This window comes from Grampus griseus (genome assembly GCF_964374135.1).
Source record: "Grampus griseus genome assembly, chromosome: 19".
NCBI lineage: Eukaryota > Metazoa > Chordata > Mammalia > Artiodactyla > Delphinidae > Grampus > Grampus griseus.
The window spans coordinates 13,728,342-13,742,465 of record NC_139013.1 but is presented as its reverse complement, the minus strand read 5'-3'; the positions used below and the strand labels follow the sequence as shown (position 1 = coordinate 13,742,465).

The window sequence follows — 14,124 nt, the reverse complement described above, 5'->3', positions numbered from 1 at the left end:
TCATGTATTGTCTTTCTAAAGGAACTCTCAAGTGCCTATCTTTCTACCATGTAAATAATTTCTCCCTCCTCAGTATGGCTGTGACCCGATCCAAAGACGCTCCTCCTTTCGGACCCCCCATCCCCAGTGGAACCACATTCCGCAAATCTGATGTCTTCAGAGACTTCTTGCTGGCCAAGGTGATTAATGCTGAGAATGCCGCGCACAAGTCCGACAAGTTCCACACCATGGCCACCAGGACCCGCCAGGAGTACCTCAAGGACCTGGCTGAAAACTGTGTCTCCAACACACCCATCGACTCCACCGGCAAGTTCAACCTCATCTCCCTGACCTCCAAGAAGAAGGAGAAGACAAAAGCCCGGGCAGGCGCTGAGCAGCACAGCGCTGGGGCCATCGCCTGGAGGGTGGCGGCTGAGGACTTCGCCCAGGGGGTAGAAATCGACTGCATTTTGGGAATTTCCAACGAGTTTGTGGTGCTCCTGGATCTACGCACCAAGGAGGTGGTGTTCAACTGCTACTGCGGGGATGTCATCGGCTGGACCCCAGACTCCTCGACGCTCAAAATCTTCTACGGGCGAGGGGACCACATCTTCCTAAAGGCCTCTGAGGGTTCTGTGGAGGACATAAGGGAAATTGTCCAGAGGCTGAAGGTAAGGGAGAGAGCGTCTCAAGGGTGCTGCAGTTCTGTGGTCTGACAGAGGCCTTAGGAACCACTAAAATGCCTCCCTGAGCCCAGTCAGTTAGGCCAGGACACTCATCGGCCCCAAGCAAATCAGAATTGTCACTTACACACCAGGGGTCTAGTGGGTCCCACAGCCTGGGTTCTTTGTGGGGAAGGTGTCCGAGGCTCTCCGTGCCATCACCTTGGGAGGACAAAAGGCATATTTACTCACTCAAGATGTTGATAGGAAAGATAAGTTTAAACTCATGTTCAAAATGTAAGGATACTTTCCAGAAGAATTAAAACAGAATAAAAGGTTTCCAGACCATTAAAATGTAGGACAGAAACAGGATGTTGCGGTGGGGAGTATACAAAAGCATAATAAAAGAAACGAAACAAACAGAAAATTATATGACAGGAATAATTCCACATCAGTAATCACAATAAACGTGAGTGGATTAACATCTCCTGTTAAAAAACAAAGACTCACAGTCTGGATAAACATCTTAACCCTAAGCTCTCGGTAGCTCAGGCTCAGACTGTTGCCAAACCAAGGGTAGCAGATTGGTTTCAAGTCACATGACAACTTAGTTGGTAATGGCTGTTTGAAGCATTGGGCTAAGAAGTACTAAGGCCACATCTGAGCCCCGTGTGAAGGAATGCTGTGGTCAGTGATTGCCTCTCAGTGGGTTTAGCAGAACGGCATGTCATGCGTGGAATAGAGAAGGCAGTGTATCACGGGAGTTAACACAGGTTCTTGAATCAGAAGGCCTGGCTTCAACTCCCGGCACTGCCACTTACCAGCTGTGTAACCTCACCCTGTTGCTTAACCACTGGGTGACTCAGTTTCCCCATCTGAAAAATGGGAACAGTAATCATCCTATATCACGTAAAAGTTTTAAGGATTGAATGAGTTATGTGGCCCAGGCAAGCTGGCCTGACTTGGGAGGCCGTGACCTCCAGAGGCCACTGTGACAGCTGGCTGTCCTCACCCTTCTAGGCCTTTGCACTTGCTCTTTGAGTTCAGTTGGATTGGTAAAGCCCTGCTCTCAGCTTCCCTGACTCCAAAATTCATGCCCCGCCTTAGACTACCACAGTAGCTTGTGTGTAGATTTCCCATTAGGATGGGAGGTTCGTGAACGAGGACCTCTAACTGTTTTGCTCACTTGCTTGTCTCATATGCACAGATCAGAGCTGGCACATAGTAGGTGGTCAGTAAATGCTGATTAGTTGGTTAGTTGAATGAGATGACTGAACCCTGACTGTGCTAATGAGCCATTTACGTGCATGACCTCACAGTTCTTCACCCACCCTGTGGAATGTAGGCACTGTTTTTATCCCCACTTGACAGATGAGAAATGCAAGGTTCAGAGAGGTATAGATACTCACAGAAGGTCATACAGTAGGTGGCAGACAGGGATCTGAATCCAGATTTTTCTGACTCCAAAACCTGTTTGTGCCCAGACTTGAGGCTGATAACTAACTGCTTGCCCGGCATCTCCACTCGACCTTGAAACTTAACATGTCTAAGAGCAAGCTCCGGGCTTCCCTGGTGGCGCAGTGGTTGAGAGTCCGCCTGCTGATGCAGGGGACACGGGCTCGTGCCCCGGTCCGGGAAGGTCCCACATGCCTCGGAGCGGCTGGGCCCGTGAGCCATGGCTGCTGAGCCTGTGCGTCCGGAGCCTGTCCGCCGCAGCGGGAGAGGCCACAGCGGTGAGGGGCCCATGTACTGCAAAAAAAAAAAAAAAAAAATCTGATTTAAGAGCAAGCTCCTAGTTTCCTGTCCCCATGCCTCCCAGGGTTCTCCTGTGTCAGCAGAGGACAAGCCTGTCACTTATTTGTGGGATCAGGGGCCTCAGCATCAGCCTCGCTCCTCTTTCTCTCACACCCACATCCAATCTGTCAGCTCCATCTCCAGTAGGCAGGCTCCACTACTTCTCCCCCTTCCATAGCCCCTCCTGGCCTATCCGGTAGCCTCCTCACTGGTCTCCTTTGCATCAACACTTGCTTCCCTGTGGTCTCTTCTCAGTAAGGTCGTCAGAGGGATCCGATCATGTCACTGCTCTGCTCAAACCCCTCAGCCCACTCTGGGTAAAAGCCCAATTCCTTACGGTGGCCCCTGAGGCCCTGCGTGGCCTCTCTGTCAGCCTCTCTGGTCTTGTCTCCCCTTGCTCTCTCTGCTCCAGGCACACAGACCTCTGCTGTTTCCCAAGTGCTCATCAGGCATCCAGCCTCAGGGCCTTTGCACTGACTGTGCCCTCCTGCTGGAACACTCTCCCTCATCCCCACATGGCTCCCTCCCCTTCTATATGCCTTTAGTCAGATGCCACCTGTCAGTGAGGCCTCATTATCCAAAATTGCAAACTCCCCTCCCCACCTCGGCCCTGAGCTTATTCCACCCACTTTCCCCACTTTAATTTTCTCGATAGCACCTACCACCACCTGACGTGTATTCTTACGTATTTGTTGTTTGCCGCTGTGTCCTCAGCACCTAGGCCAGCGTCTGGTGTGCAGTAGGCACTCAGTGACCGCGGACTGAATACTCGCATGCGTGCTACCCTGTAGTAACAGCAGAAGTGGCCATGCATGGGGGCCTGACTGGCTGCTTGCAGCCTTGCACAGCCTTGCATTTCTGATTCCCAAAAGCCCAGTGAGGGAGATACTGCTATCACCCCCGATTCACAGATGAGGAAGCTGAGGCCCAGAGAGGTAAAGGGACTTACCCAGGGCCCAGAGAAAGTGAAGGGCCTGGGTTCTTAAACATGAGAGGTCTTCCTCCCAAAATCCTGACGGCAGCTTGCGTTTCTTGAGCAGTGACCGTGCCAGGCACTGTGCCAGGCTACGTGGTTTACCCATATCCTCTCTGTCCCACGCCCACCCCCGTGCCTACTGTTGGTGCAGTGCTTTTAGAGCACATTTCCACAGCCCCCCTCACAATCTCAATGCCCCAAAGGCCGCTGAGAAACCGGGCAGCCAGGAAGTGATGACATAAGCCATCTTCTGTGAAGTGACAGGGCCATCTTAAATGGCTCACAAGGTGAGTCTTTCTTTATGAAGTCCTCCAGGGTGAGGGGTCCACACCCTCCCCTGGCACAGCTGGGATTCAGACATCCTTTGTTTGTTAAGTCGACAGGTTTTATTATGTGCCGGGCCCTGGGCCGGGCAGTGCTGGGACTCAGCAGTGACCATGGTGGGCCCAGGCTCCCATCCGAGGCAGACACTGAACCGGAATCACAAGTGCCAAGAGGCTAAAAGGCAGAGTGTTGAGGATGCCAGGGGAGCCTATCATGGTGGGCAGTCTCAAACCCACAGATGGGATGCAGCCCCCAGACATATTTAATTAGTTACCAATGCTTAACATTCCGAGGATTGCGTCTGAACCTAGCTTTCTGGCTTCTCTTGAAAAACTGGGGGATCTGGCTATCCAGGCCCTATGTTTATACTGGTCAGGAGTCAGCTGAAGCAGGGTGTTGGGTGCCCCCTTGACACAGGGTGTGAGTGCACCATTTGACCATGGTTGTCACCAGCCTGCATCTCCCATTACCCACCAAGCACCCCAGCTTGTGAGCCTTGGCCGGGGTAGAGCGAGGCGTCCCTGAGGAAATGACTTAAACTGAAACTAGAGTAGTAAGTAGGAATCATCCTGGTGAAGAATGAGGGGGAAAATAAATAAAAGAGAAAAAAAAAAAAAAAAGGCAGGGGAAGCAGCACAGGGGCTAAAAGATAGAGTTAAGGAGTCAGATCTGCCTTATGACCTTGGGCCACTGACATGCCTCAGATTCCCCAGCTGTCAAACAAGCAAATTATTGTATGTACGTCATAAGTGAGATGTTAGAGAAATCGGGCATTGAAAGGACTTAACCAATGCCTGGCACACAAAGATCGGTCCCCAAGAAAATTAGCTTTAAAGGGGGCAGGGTGGCCGCATGACACAGCAGAGGTTCCTCTGAACTCACTGTGTGTTTGGTCTCATACGGTGTTCCGTGTGCCGTGGAGCCTTTCTGGAAGCTTGTGAACATCGGGAATGGCTTTCTTCTTTGGGTGGGGCTGCCTTCGGATTGTAAACAAAAGCAAACGGCACGGAAGTTTCAGGACACTAAGCCGGAGCAGCCCGAGTTCCCCTCCTGGCTCTCTCCCCCATCCAGAATGACCCAAAGCAGCTATACTGGGTAGTTGCAGGCTGAGCTGCTAAAAGAAAGAGAGAGAGAGACTGAGAAATCCAGTGGCTGAAATAAGAGGGGAGTTTATTTTTTTTGTAGTTAGCGCTCAGGCTGCTCAAAGCTGGCAGAGACAGCTCAGGGACTCACGTCCCTTCCACCTGTGGCTCCTTCTTTCCCTTCGATATTGTACTTTTCAGCATGGTCAACGTGGAGTCACTCCATATCCACGTTCCTGTCTGCAGGGAGGGAGGAAGTGTGAGCGTGGAGGACAAGCAATTTTATTTTTAAACACACTGTTCCATCACTGCCCAAAACCAAGACATGTCCACACCCAGCTGCAAGGGAAGCTGAGAAATGTGGTCCCTAACCAGGTGGCCATGCACCCATCAAAACTCTTGATTTGCGGTGGGCAGGGGCGTCTCATTACTCAAAGGAAGAAGGGGAGGATGGAGAGTAGAAGGCACTTAGCGGTCCTTCTGCACAGCAGTGCCTGAGCCGTCGGGGCCTCTGCGGGGGGCTGGCTCTCAGAACAGCCCGGGACTCCCAGGGCTGGTGCTGCCTAATCGGGCACAGGCACAGACACACAGGACTCTCCTGTGAATCCCCCACAGCCAGATTCTTCGGACACAAGGGTGACGGCTTCAAAGGGAAGAAGAAGTTTGACTCCCAAAGCAGAAGTAGTGGTCTAGGCTGGAGCCACCCACAGCTTTCTCCTTTGAGGCGCTGAACAGTAGACTTTCCTTTCCAACCAACTTTTTAAAACTTATTAATCGTGGAAATTTTCAAACATACAGAAAAGTAAAGAGACTCACACGGTGAATTTGTAGCTCCATCACCAGTTTCCATAGTTATCAGCCCGTGGCCCGTCTTGATTTTCCCTTCCCTCCCTTCTCTTCCCCTGATTATTTTGAAACAAATCCTAGACATCCTATCATTTCATCGGTAAACATCTCAACATTTATCTCTAAAACATATGGCCTCTGTAAAAATAACTATTTTGTCATTATCATACATAAAAAATGAACAGTAACTCCTTATTTTTTTGTCATGTAAACAAGTTGGGTTATGAAATCAATTACTGGGTCTCAACCAACAATTCTCAAAGATAGCGTAGAAAAGATTGAAACGTATCCAAGCGGATCCCAGTGGGGAAGGACTTGGTTTCGTGGAGCTTTGTTCCAGTGTTACACGTTTCCTCACTTCCCAAATTCTCACTGTCCAGACCAGGAACAAATGTGTTTACATTTTCAGGCAAGTCTTTTGCCATCCAAACTCATTGCTCGCTACCCACACTCGGGAATGTCACTGTGCACTGCAAGGAATATTTTTGTGTATACGGATACGTGCGTAAATGTGTGAATGCATAGCGTGGCTTGTGACATAAAATTCTTTCTTCCGGTGCTGCTCTAATAGGTACACCAGGTAGCCTTCTAGCCAGGGAATGACTTCTCACAGGAAGCGTGAACCATTACACGAACGCTTTCCTTAATGCAGTTTTAGGATAGGGCAGACAAATCCTGATGTAACTTGTTTAACAGCTACGGCTTGTTAAGTTAATCTTTTTGTCCCAGGAAGAGGAGGGGATCCCTCAGGACCTGCTGAAGAACCAGGGGTTCTGTCCAGTGGCTTCTCATATCTATGGTAATCATGACGAAAGTCTCATACAAATGAAGCAGGGAGTAAATTGGAGGCATGGCCCTGTGTGGTCTGGTCGGCTCCAGGATGGGGGACGGTCTGGGAAGGAGATTGGGAAGGGGTTTGTACCTCTAAGAATGATGTCATGAAGTAAAAAATATGGCCCGAGCCCCCAACCTAGAAAAGGTCGCAGGATCTCTGGTCTGTCGCCTCTCTGGTTTTTACTCTGGTCACAGTCACCGTATTGGTCAGGATGCATTATTAGTGGCTTCAGATAACAAACGTTTATGTCACTCCCACCACGTATCCATCTTAGGTTCAGCTGGTGCCTGTGCTCCACGTTATTCTAACTTCGGGACCCTAGCTGACCAAACAGCCACTCTCCGGAATAATCCTAGAGGCTGTGGCTGAGGGGAAAGGCCTGCAAAGGGTCTTGAATTGGCAGTGAAATGCCCCAGCCCAGACAGTATGCCATTTCCTTTCCACACTTCATTGGCCAGAACAAGTCCCAGAGACCACCAACGGTGGGGTGGGGGGTGGGGGGAGGGCATTTGGAGATCACAGCTCATGACCGCCACCTCTGTGTGAGGTATCCACATTTCTCCACAAGTCAGGAACCCCGGGCTGGGACTAGGTGGGTGTTTGCGCTCCCGTACCCCGACATCACCTGGGAGGGTAGACGGGGGTCAGCAGGGTCTTTGGCCTCAAAGGGCAGAATCTGACCAGGAATCTCCCACAAGAGCTGACCCCGAGCAGCTTGTGAGGCTAGACCCCCACGTGTTGCCTGCAGGTGATGACCAATGGCTGGGAGACGGTGGACATGACCCTGCGGCGGAACGGGCTCGGGCAGCTGGGCTTCCACGTGAAGTACGACGGGACCGTGGCCGAGGTGGAGGACTACGGGTTTGCCTGGCAGGCCGGCCTCCGGCAGGGCAGCCGCCTGGTGGAGATCTGCAAGGTGGCCGTGGTCACGCTGACCCACGACCAGATGATCGATCTGCTGCGCACCTCCGTCACCGTCAAGGTGGTCATCATCCCGCCTTTCGACGACGGCACGCCCCGGAGGTAAGTCTGTCCACCCTGAAAGGTCGGCAGCTCCCCAGGTGCTGGCACTTGAAGCCCTCCCTCGGTAGGAAAAGTGATAGTGGTGACGGGGTCAGAGCTAATATCTGTGGAACCCCTCCTGCAAGCCAGTCGCGGTCGAAGCTCTCCACGTGCGTGCTGTCCCATCCAGCCTCCACAGCAGCCCTGTGAGGCGGGCAACCTCCTTAGTCACACACAGCGTCAAGAGTCCTTGACTGAGGGCACGTGGCACGTCACTCACTTGTTCAGCACATGTGTTGAGCCCCTACTGTGTGCACACTCCATTTGAAGTGCTCAGGATACAGCGATGAACAAAATAAAGTTCCCTTGGAGTTTGTGTCCTGAGGGAAGGACAGGCAATCATCAAATAGATGTATAATACAGGACCTGGCAGCGATGAGGTCTGAGAAGAGAAAGTGGGGTCGTTGAAGGGTTTGCAGCGTGGCAGGAGAGTGGCTTACGGGGTAGTCAGGGAAGGCTCCCGGGTGGAGGCCACCATGTAGTTTTCCGGGCTAGCGGGTCCGAGACAGGAACAAGCCAGGACAGGGTCTCCAAAGTGTCAGTGTGTGTGGTGTATTCCTGCAGCACAGGGAGGCCGGTGTGGCTGGAGCACAGAGAGCAAGGCTGTGAGATGGGAGAGACGGACAGACTGGGGGGCCCTTTCTGGACATGGTGATGAGCTTGGGTTTTGTTCACTAGGAAGCCAGTGCAGTGTTGTTTCTTTTCGTTTTGTTTTCTTTTGTTTTAATGGAACATTTCAAACATAAGAAAAGTATGCTGAGCCCCTTTTTTCAACATTTATCAACATGTGGCCAGTTCTTGTTTTGTTTTTTGTTTGCTTTTTAAATATTTATTTATTTGGTTGCTCTGGGTGTTAGGTGCAGCAGGCGGGCTCCTTAGTTGCAGCTCATCAGCTCCTTAGTTGCAGCACGCAGGCTCTTTAGTTGTGGTTTGCCGGCTCCTCAGTTGTGGCATGCAAACTCTTAGTTACAGCATGCATGTGGGATCTAGTTCCCTGACCGGGGATTGAACCTGGGCCCCCTGCATTGGGAGCATGGAGTTGTATCCACTGTGCCACCGGGGAAGTCCCAGTTTTTGTTTTTTTTTTAATTCCATACCTCCCCACCTTGGATTATTTGAAGCAATCCCAACTCCTTGGAATGTATCTCTACCCAGTCAGGACCTTTAAAAAATTATTATTACACTTAAAAAATGTAGCAGAAAGTCAGCATCAAGTGCCCAGTCTATCTTTCACTTCTTTTGTATCAGAGAGAGATTTTTTTAAAAACAGTTGTTTTGTTACTCAGGCTCCTCCTGTGGCATTTGGTTGATGTGCCTCTTCAGGCTTTTCTAATCTATAAGTTTCCCCTCCCTCTTACTTTTTTCTTACAGCTTACTTTGGGAGGAAACCAGGTCACTTGTCCTTTAGAGTTTCCCACGTCCTGGCTTTAGCTGCTTGGACACCACCCCTCTGGTGTCCTTTAACCTGTTTTTCTAGCATGTATATTTCCTATAAACTGAAGTTCAGCATAGAAGCTCGATCAGATTCTGGTTGAATTTCTTTTGGTAACGGCACTTCCCAGGTGTGCATACATTAGGAGGCATCAAATGTCTGGTTGTCCCTGTGTGAGTGATACCAAGGGCGCTCAGAGGGTTCAGATGGTGGCAACCTGACCCTTGACCATACGTTTCCCTTCAGCTCTCAGCAGCCATTCGTGATCATTGCCTGGATCCCCTATGTCATTACAGGTCACATTGAAGTGATGTCCTCATTTCTGTCATTCCTGTGTTATTTATTGGCTGGAATTCTTCCCTTTTTTTTTTTTTTTAATTTTTATTTTATTTTTTGGCCGTCCCGTGATATGCGGGATCTTAGTTCCCCGACCAGGGATCGAACCTGTGCCCCCTGCGTTGGAAGCCCAGAGTCTTAACCACTGGACTGCCAGGGACGTCCCTGGAATTCTTCTAAAAACAACTATCCTTGGGCTTCCCTGGTGGCGCAGTGGTTGAGAGTCCGCCTGCCGATGCAGGGGACACGGGTTCGTGCCCCGGTCCAGGAGGATCCCACATGCCGCGGAGCGGCTGGGCCCGTGAGCCGTGGCCGCTGAGCCTGTGTGTCCGGAGCCTGTGCTCCGCAACGGGAGAGGCCACAACAGTGAGAGGCCCGCGTACCGCCAAAAAAAAAGAACTATCCTTCAGCAACTATATGATTCTTCTGAGGTATAATTTGTACAGGGAAGGCAGGATAGGTGCAGTTCTTAGAATAATGAGTTGGTACCCTCACAACCTCCAGAGGGGTCTGGAGACAGTGATTCTCTCTAGAATCACTACATTCCAAGGGTCGGAAACACAGCTGCACAGAGGACAGTCAAGGCCTGCGCCCTCACAGCCCTGCTGTATGGATCGGGGGAGACAAACAGTAAACAAGTAAGCAAGTGAGATGGTTCATATAGCCAAAGGGGGAGGCAGCTGAGCGTAGTGGGAAGGCAGGCTCTGCAGGGAGCTTGCCTACGTTTGACTCCAAGCTCCTCCTCCTATTAACTGTGACCCTGGGCAAGTGGCCTCACCACTCTCTGCCTGTTTCCTCATTTGTAAAATAGGGACAAGAATAGATCTTTCCCTAGAGGTGGTTGTGAGGTCGGGGGAGGTAAGGCCTATAGAGCACACGGAACAGGACTTGGCCTGTAGGAGGCACTCTGAAGACACCAGCTGTGAGATCCTGTGTGTGAGGAGCATAAAGGGTGTGACGCGACATCGGGTAAGGGCTGGGGAAGGCCTGGAGACGCGAAGGAGCCAGGGGAGGGGCCTTGCGGGCGGGGAGTGGCCATCACAAAGGTGAGGACAGAGGCCCTTGGCTTGTTGATGGACGAGAAAGAGGGTCATGTGACTGGAGCTGAGTGAGCCACGAGAGGCACGAGATGAGGTGACACTGAGTGCTTATATACATGACCTCGCAGGGCTGGTATGATCCCCGCTTTACCAGTGAGAAGGCTGGCGCCCAGAGTGGCCCAGTGTCTTGTGCAGAGTTGTACGGCTACTGAGTGGTGAGCAAAACTCAGTCCAGCTTCTGTGTCCAGATCCTCAGCTGCCTCTGAAAGCGATTGCGAGCTGTGGGCGTGTGCGTTCCGGCTGCACCAGCCCCATCTTCTTGAGTCTTTTTGCTCTGACCTTGGTGGGGGCTGGTTCTGGGCAGGCTTAAACCCTGCTGCAGCCAAGGGCTTAGCCACCCACACCCCAGCCCACCAGCCTCGGGACTCCGGTCAGGCCCCAGGCGTCCCCTCTTCCCAGCCCTCTTCCGGGGCCTCCTTCACCCCTGCACAGAGCCAAGGCCTGGCCACACCTGCTCTGAGCTCTGCAGGGACAAGTCAAGCTGAGGTAACCCCACAGGCAAGCACACACACACATGCACCACACACACATCACACGCACATCTCTCTCTCTCTCTCTCACACACACACACACACACACACACACACACACACACGAAATACCCTACCTTCAAAACTTGGGAGCGCCAGAGGCTACAAAGGCGTCCTTGGACCAACAGGCAGGGACCAGCTGAGGCAAAAGGAAATGTCTGCAGGCTCCCTTCTCCAGCTCTGGGGAGATGGGGCCAGGAGGGTGGCTCCGCTCCCTGCCCTATTTAGGAGAAAAACTATCATCCGGCTCCCTTTACAAGGCGGCCTCCGAAACAGGATCTCCTGTTTACAGGGGCGGGTGTGGGTTGGGACTTGCGTGGTTTTTGTTGTTCTTCAAGTGCAGAGGCGTCTGGCTGGCCTCATTTGCAGAGCTGATAACCCCAGCGCTGGGGTCCCTCCAGCCTCTTGCTGCAACCCTGGCCTCCTGGCTCAAATGTCACGATAAGCTCTGAGGGGAAACACACCAGGATGAGCAGAGGGTTCTCCCTGCCTCCAGCCAGGCTCCGTATGGCGTGTGTCTGGACCCCATGTTCTTCAGACACCGAGCAGAATACAGGGGATCATCCTCACACCCCCCAGGCCGCAAGGCTGGGGTTCTCAAGTGAGCCCTGCACCGCCAGGCTGGGCAATTGCCAGGCGGGGCCAGGTCGCCAGGAGGACATTCCAGAGCCCCCAGTGAGGTGTGTCGTCGTGACCTTGGGTACTTGCACAGGCTCAGAAGGGATGTTCTCCTCTTGCTGTCTCTCGCTGCCTGACGGGGAAGGCGATCTGGGATGCTTTTGTCCTCTTCAGTTGGACTTAGATGTCTGAAGGGCGAGGGGGTAGAAACTCCTCCCTGAGAAGGGAAATTGAAACCCCACAAGTCAGTGAGTAGTAGAGATAAGAAAGGAGTCCCCATGGCCCCCAGAAACTAGGCTGTCAGGAATCAAGGACAAGGAGGCAGAGAGGAAAAGTGGTCTGCACACCAGGGGCATCCGCCCTCAGATGTCTCCCGCACGTAGCTGAGGGCAGCGTGGTTGGTCAAGCAAAACACTAGAAGAAACCTCAATATCCAGCCGCAGGGGACTGGCTGAGTAGATCCCAGGTCATCCACGTGATGGAACAGTCATGGGTTGTTTATAAAGAAAATGCAGTGAGGCTCTTTGTGCCAAGAGTTCAGAAATGCCGAACTCTCTGGTGAGAAATGTCGTTAATTGGGAAGAATAAAAAAAAAACAAGATGGGATCTGGAGTTAAGTGTAATATTCTTTTTATTTCTATTTTAAATCATCTTTACGTATGTGCACAGGCTATTTCTGTCAGAATATGTAAAAACCTGGCAGCTGTGGGTGCGACTGGGGGGCGGAGACGGGGACAGGGATGCCCTTTTATACCACTTTAATTTCTAAGAACAGTTCAAAAACAAAATAAGTGAAATGGGCTTCGTAAACTTTTCCTCATGTCAGCATCATCCGTGGCAGCTTGGTAAAACGCAGCTTCCTGGACCCCACCTCCAAGAGGACTCTGCTTCAGAGGAGCCGAGGTGGGGCCCAGGAATCTGTGTTCCTTGACTGAGCGCTCAGGGGTAATTTAGATGCTGACGGATCTCAGATCACTGGGAAGGAATTTGTTCCAGAGCCCCCAGGTGGGTGTGGTTGGACTTCAGAAGGCAGAAGGGAGACTTGCACTTCTGAGCGTGTGGGAATGGCAGGTAGACAGTCCACAGAATCGGCTGGGGAAGGCGACAACAGCAAGAGCTCCTGTTTGTGAAGCACTTGGCACGCGCCAGACTTTCTGCTAATGCTCGCAGCCATCTTACAGGTTAGGAAACTGAAGCTCTGAGAAGGAAAATCCCTCACCCAAGGCCACACAGGCCATAAGTGGCAGAGCTGGGATCCGAACCAGCCGTCTGGCCTCAGAGCCCTGGCTCTCCATCACTCTGTGCTGCCTTCAAGATGACTGTTTCCCTCTTTGACGTCATGCCCAGGGACTCTTGACCAAAGATGAAGCTGTCAGTAACTGGGGCAGAAGGGACCCAAAAAATCTACTCACTGGTTCCCAAACCACTGTTCAGTGGGCCAGTGTATATGGTGGTTAAAGCTGTGGGCTTTCAAGTCAGCTTACTATCCAGTTTCCGGGAATTCCCTTGCAGTCCAGTGGTTAGGACTCCGCACTTTCACTGCCAAGGGTGTGGGTTCGATCCCTGGTTGGGGAACTAAGATGCCACAAGCCATGTGGCATGGCCAAAAAAAGAAAAAAGAATAGATACATACATACATACATGGGTACATAGATAAGTACATGGATACATAGATAAATCCAGTTTCCACCTCTTACTGGCTGTGTGACCTTGGATAGATTACTTAACTTCTCTGTGCCTCGATTTACTTCTCTCTTCAGTGTATCTACTGATTAGAATTCTGGTTACCAGCAACAGAGGTGAAGCAAAAGAGAGACTTTACTAGCTAATGCACCTGATAAGACTAAGAGATGGGGCAAGATTTAAGTGTGGCTTTATGCAGGGACATCTTCATCAGGAATCTTTATCACCGTCTCCTTTTGTGCGTTGCTGTCATTCTCAAGCCATCTCCCACTTCACGGGGACAAAGATGACCTCTCCCTCCTCACAGCTCCAGCTTAGGTCTCCCCAGCTCAGCAGCCCAGGGAAATAGATCTTTCCTCCGGTAGTTCCAGAGCTGATGCTCACCATCTCTGATTGACTCAGCTCGGGGCACATGACAATCCTGTGCCTGTCATTGTGTCCAGAGAGAGAAGAGTTTCTGACCAGCAGGCCTGGGTCATGTGCTCGTACCTGGAGCCAAGAAGTGGGGTCAGCTCCACCTAGAGCACACAGACCTGTTCTCAGGAGAAGGGGTGTAGAAGCTGAGCAGGCAGGAGTAGCAGGTGTGCACTGCCTGGGGCCACGATGGTACCCCCTCCGCCTCTGCTCAGGCCTGGCGTATCTGTGGGTTCTGGTAGACATTTGTATGTTGTCATTCCTCACCTGGTACCTTGTGCTAATCCAGAGCGTCTGCTGGAAGGAGCTACTGAACGTCAGCTCAGCTCCGACTCTAGTGCTACTGAGCGGCACTGTGTGTCTGACCCCGGTGCCAGAACACATCCTCAGGTCACCTTTTGATGACTCCTTAGCAGACATGACCTGGGCCCATAGGCGCCCAGCCACCAAG

At 51.7% G+C, this 14,124-nt stretch overlaps 1 protein-coding gene across 1 annotated transcript in view; it reads left to right on the top strand.

Moving 5' to 3' along the window:
• The window catches only part of SIPA1L3 (signal induced proliferation associated 1 like 3), a 97,577-nt gene that overhangs the window by 26,129 nt on the left and 57,324 nt on the right, over positions 1 to 14,124 (top strand). The window contains exons 7-8 of the mRNA XM_082676625.1: positions 74 to 650; positions 7,247 to 7,521. Coding sequence (XP_082532751.1) covers positions 74 to 650; positions 7,247 to 7,521 — 852 coding nt within the window. The remainder of the gene's footprint in view (positions 1 to 73; positions 651 to 7,246; positions 7,522 to 14,124) is intronic.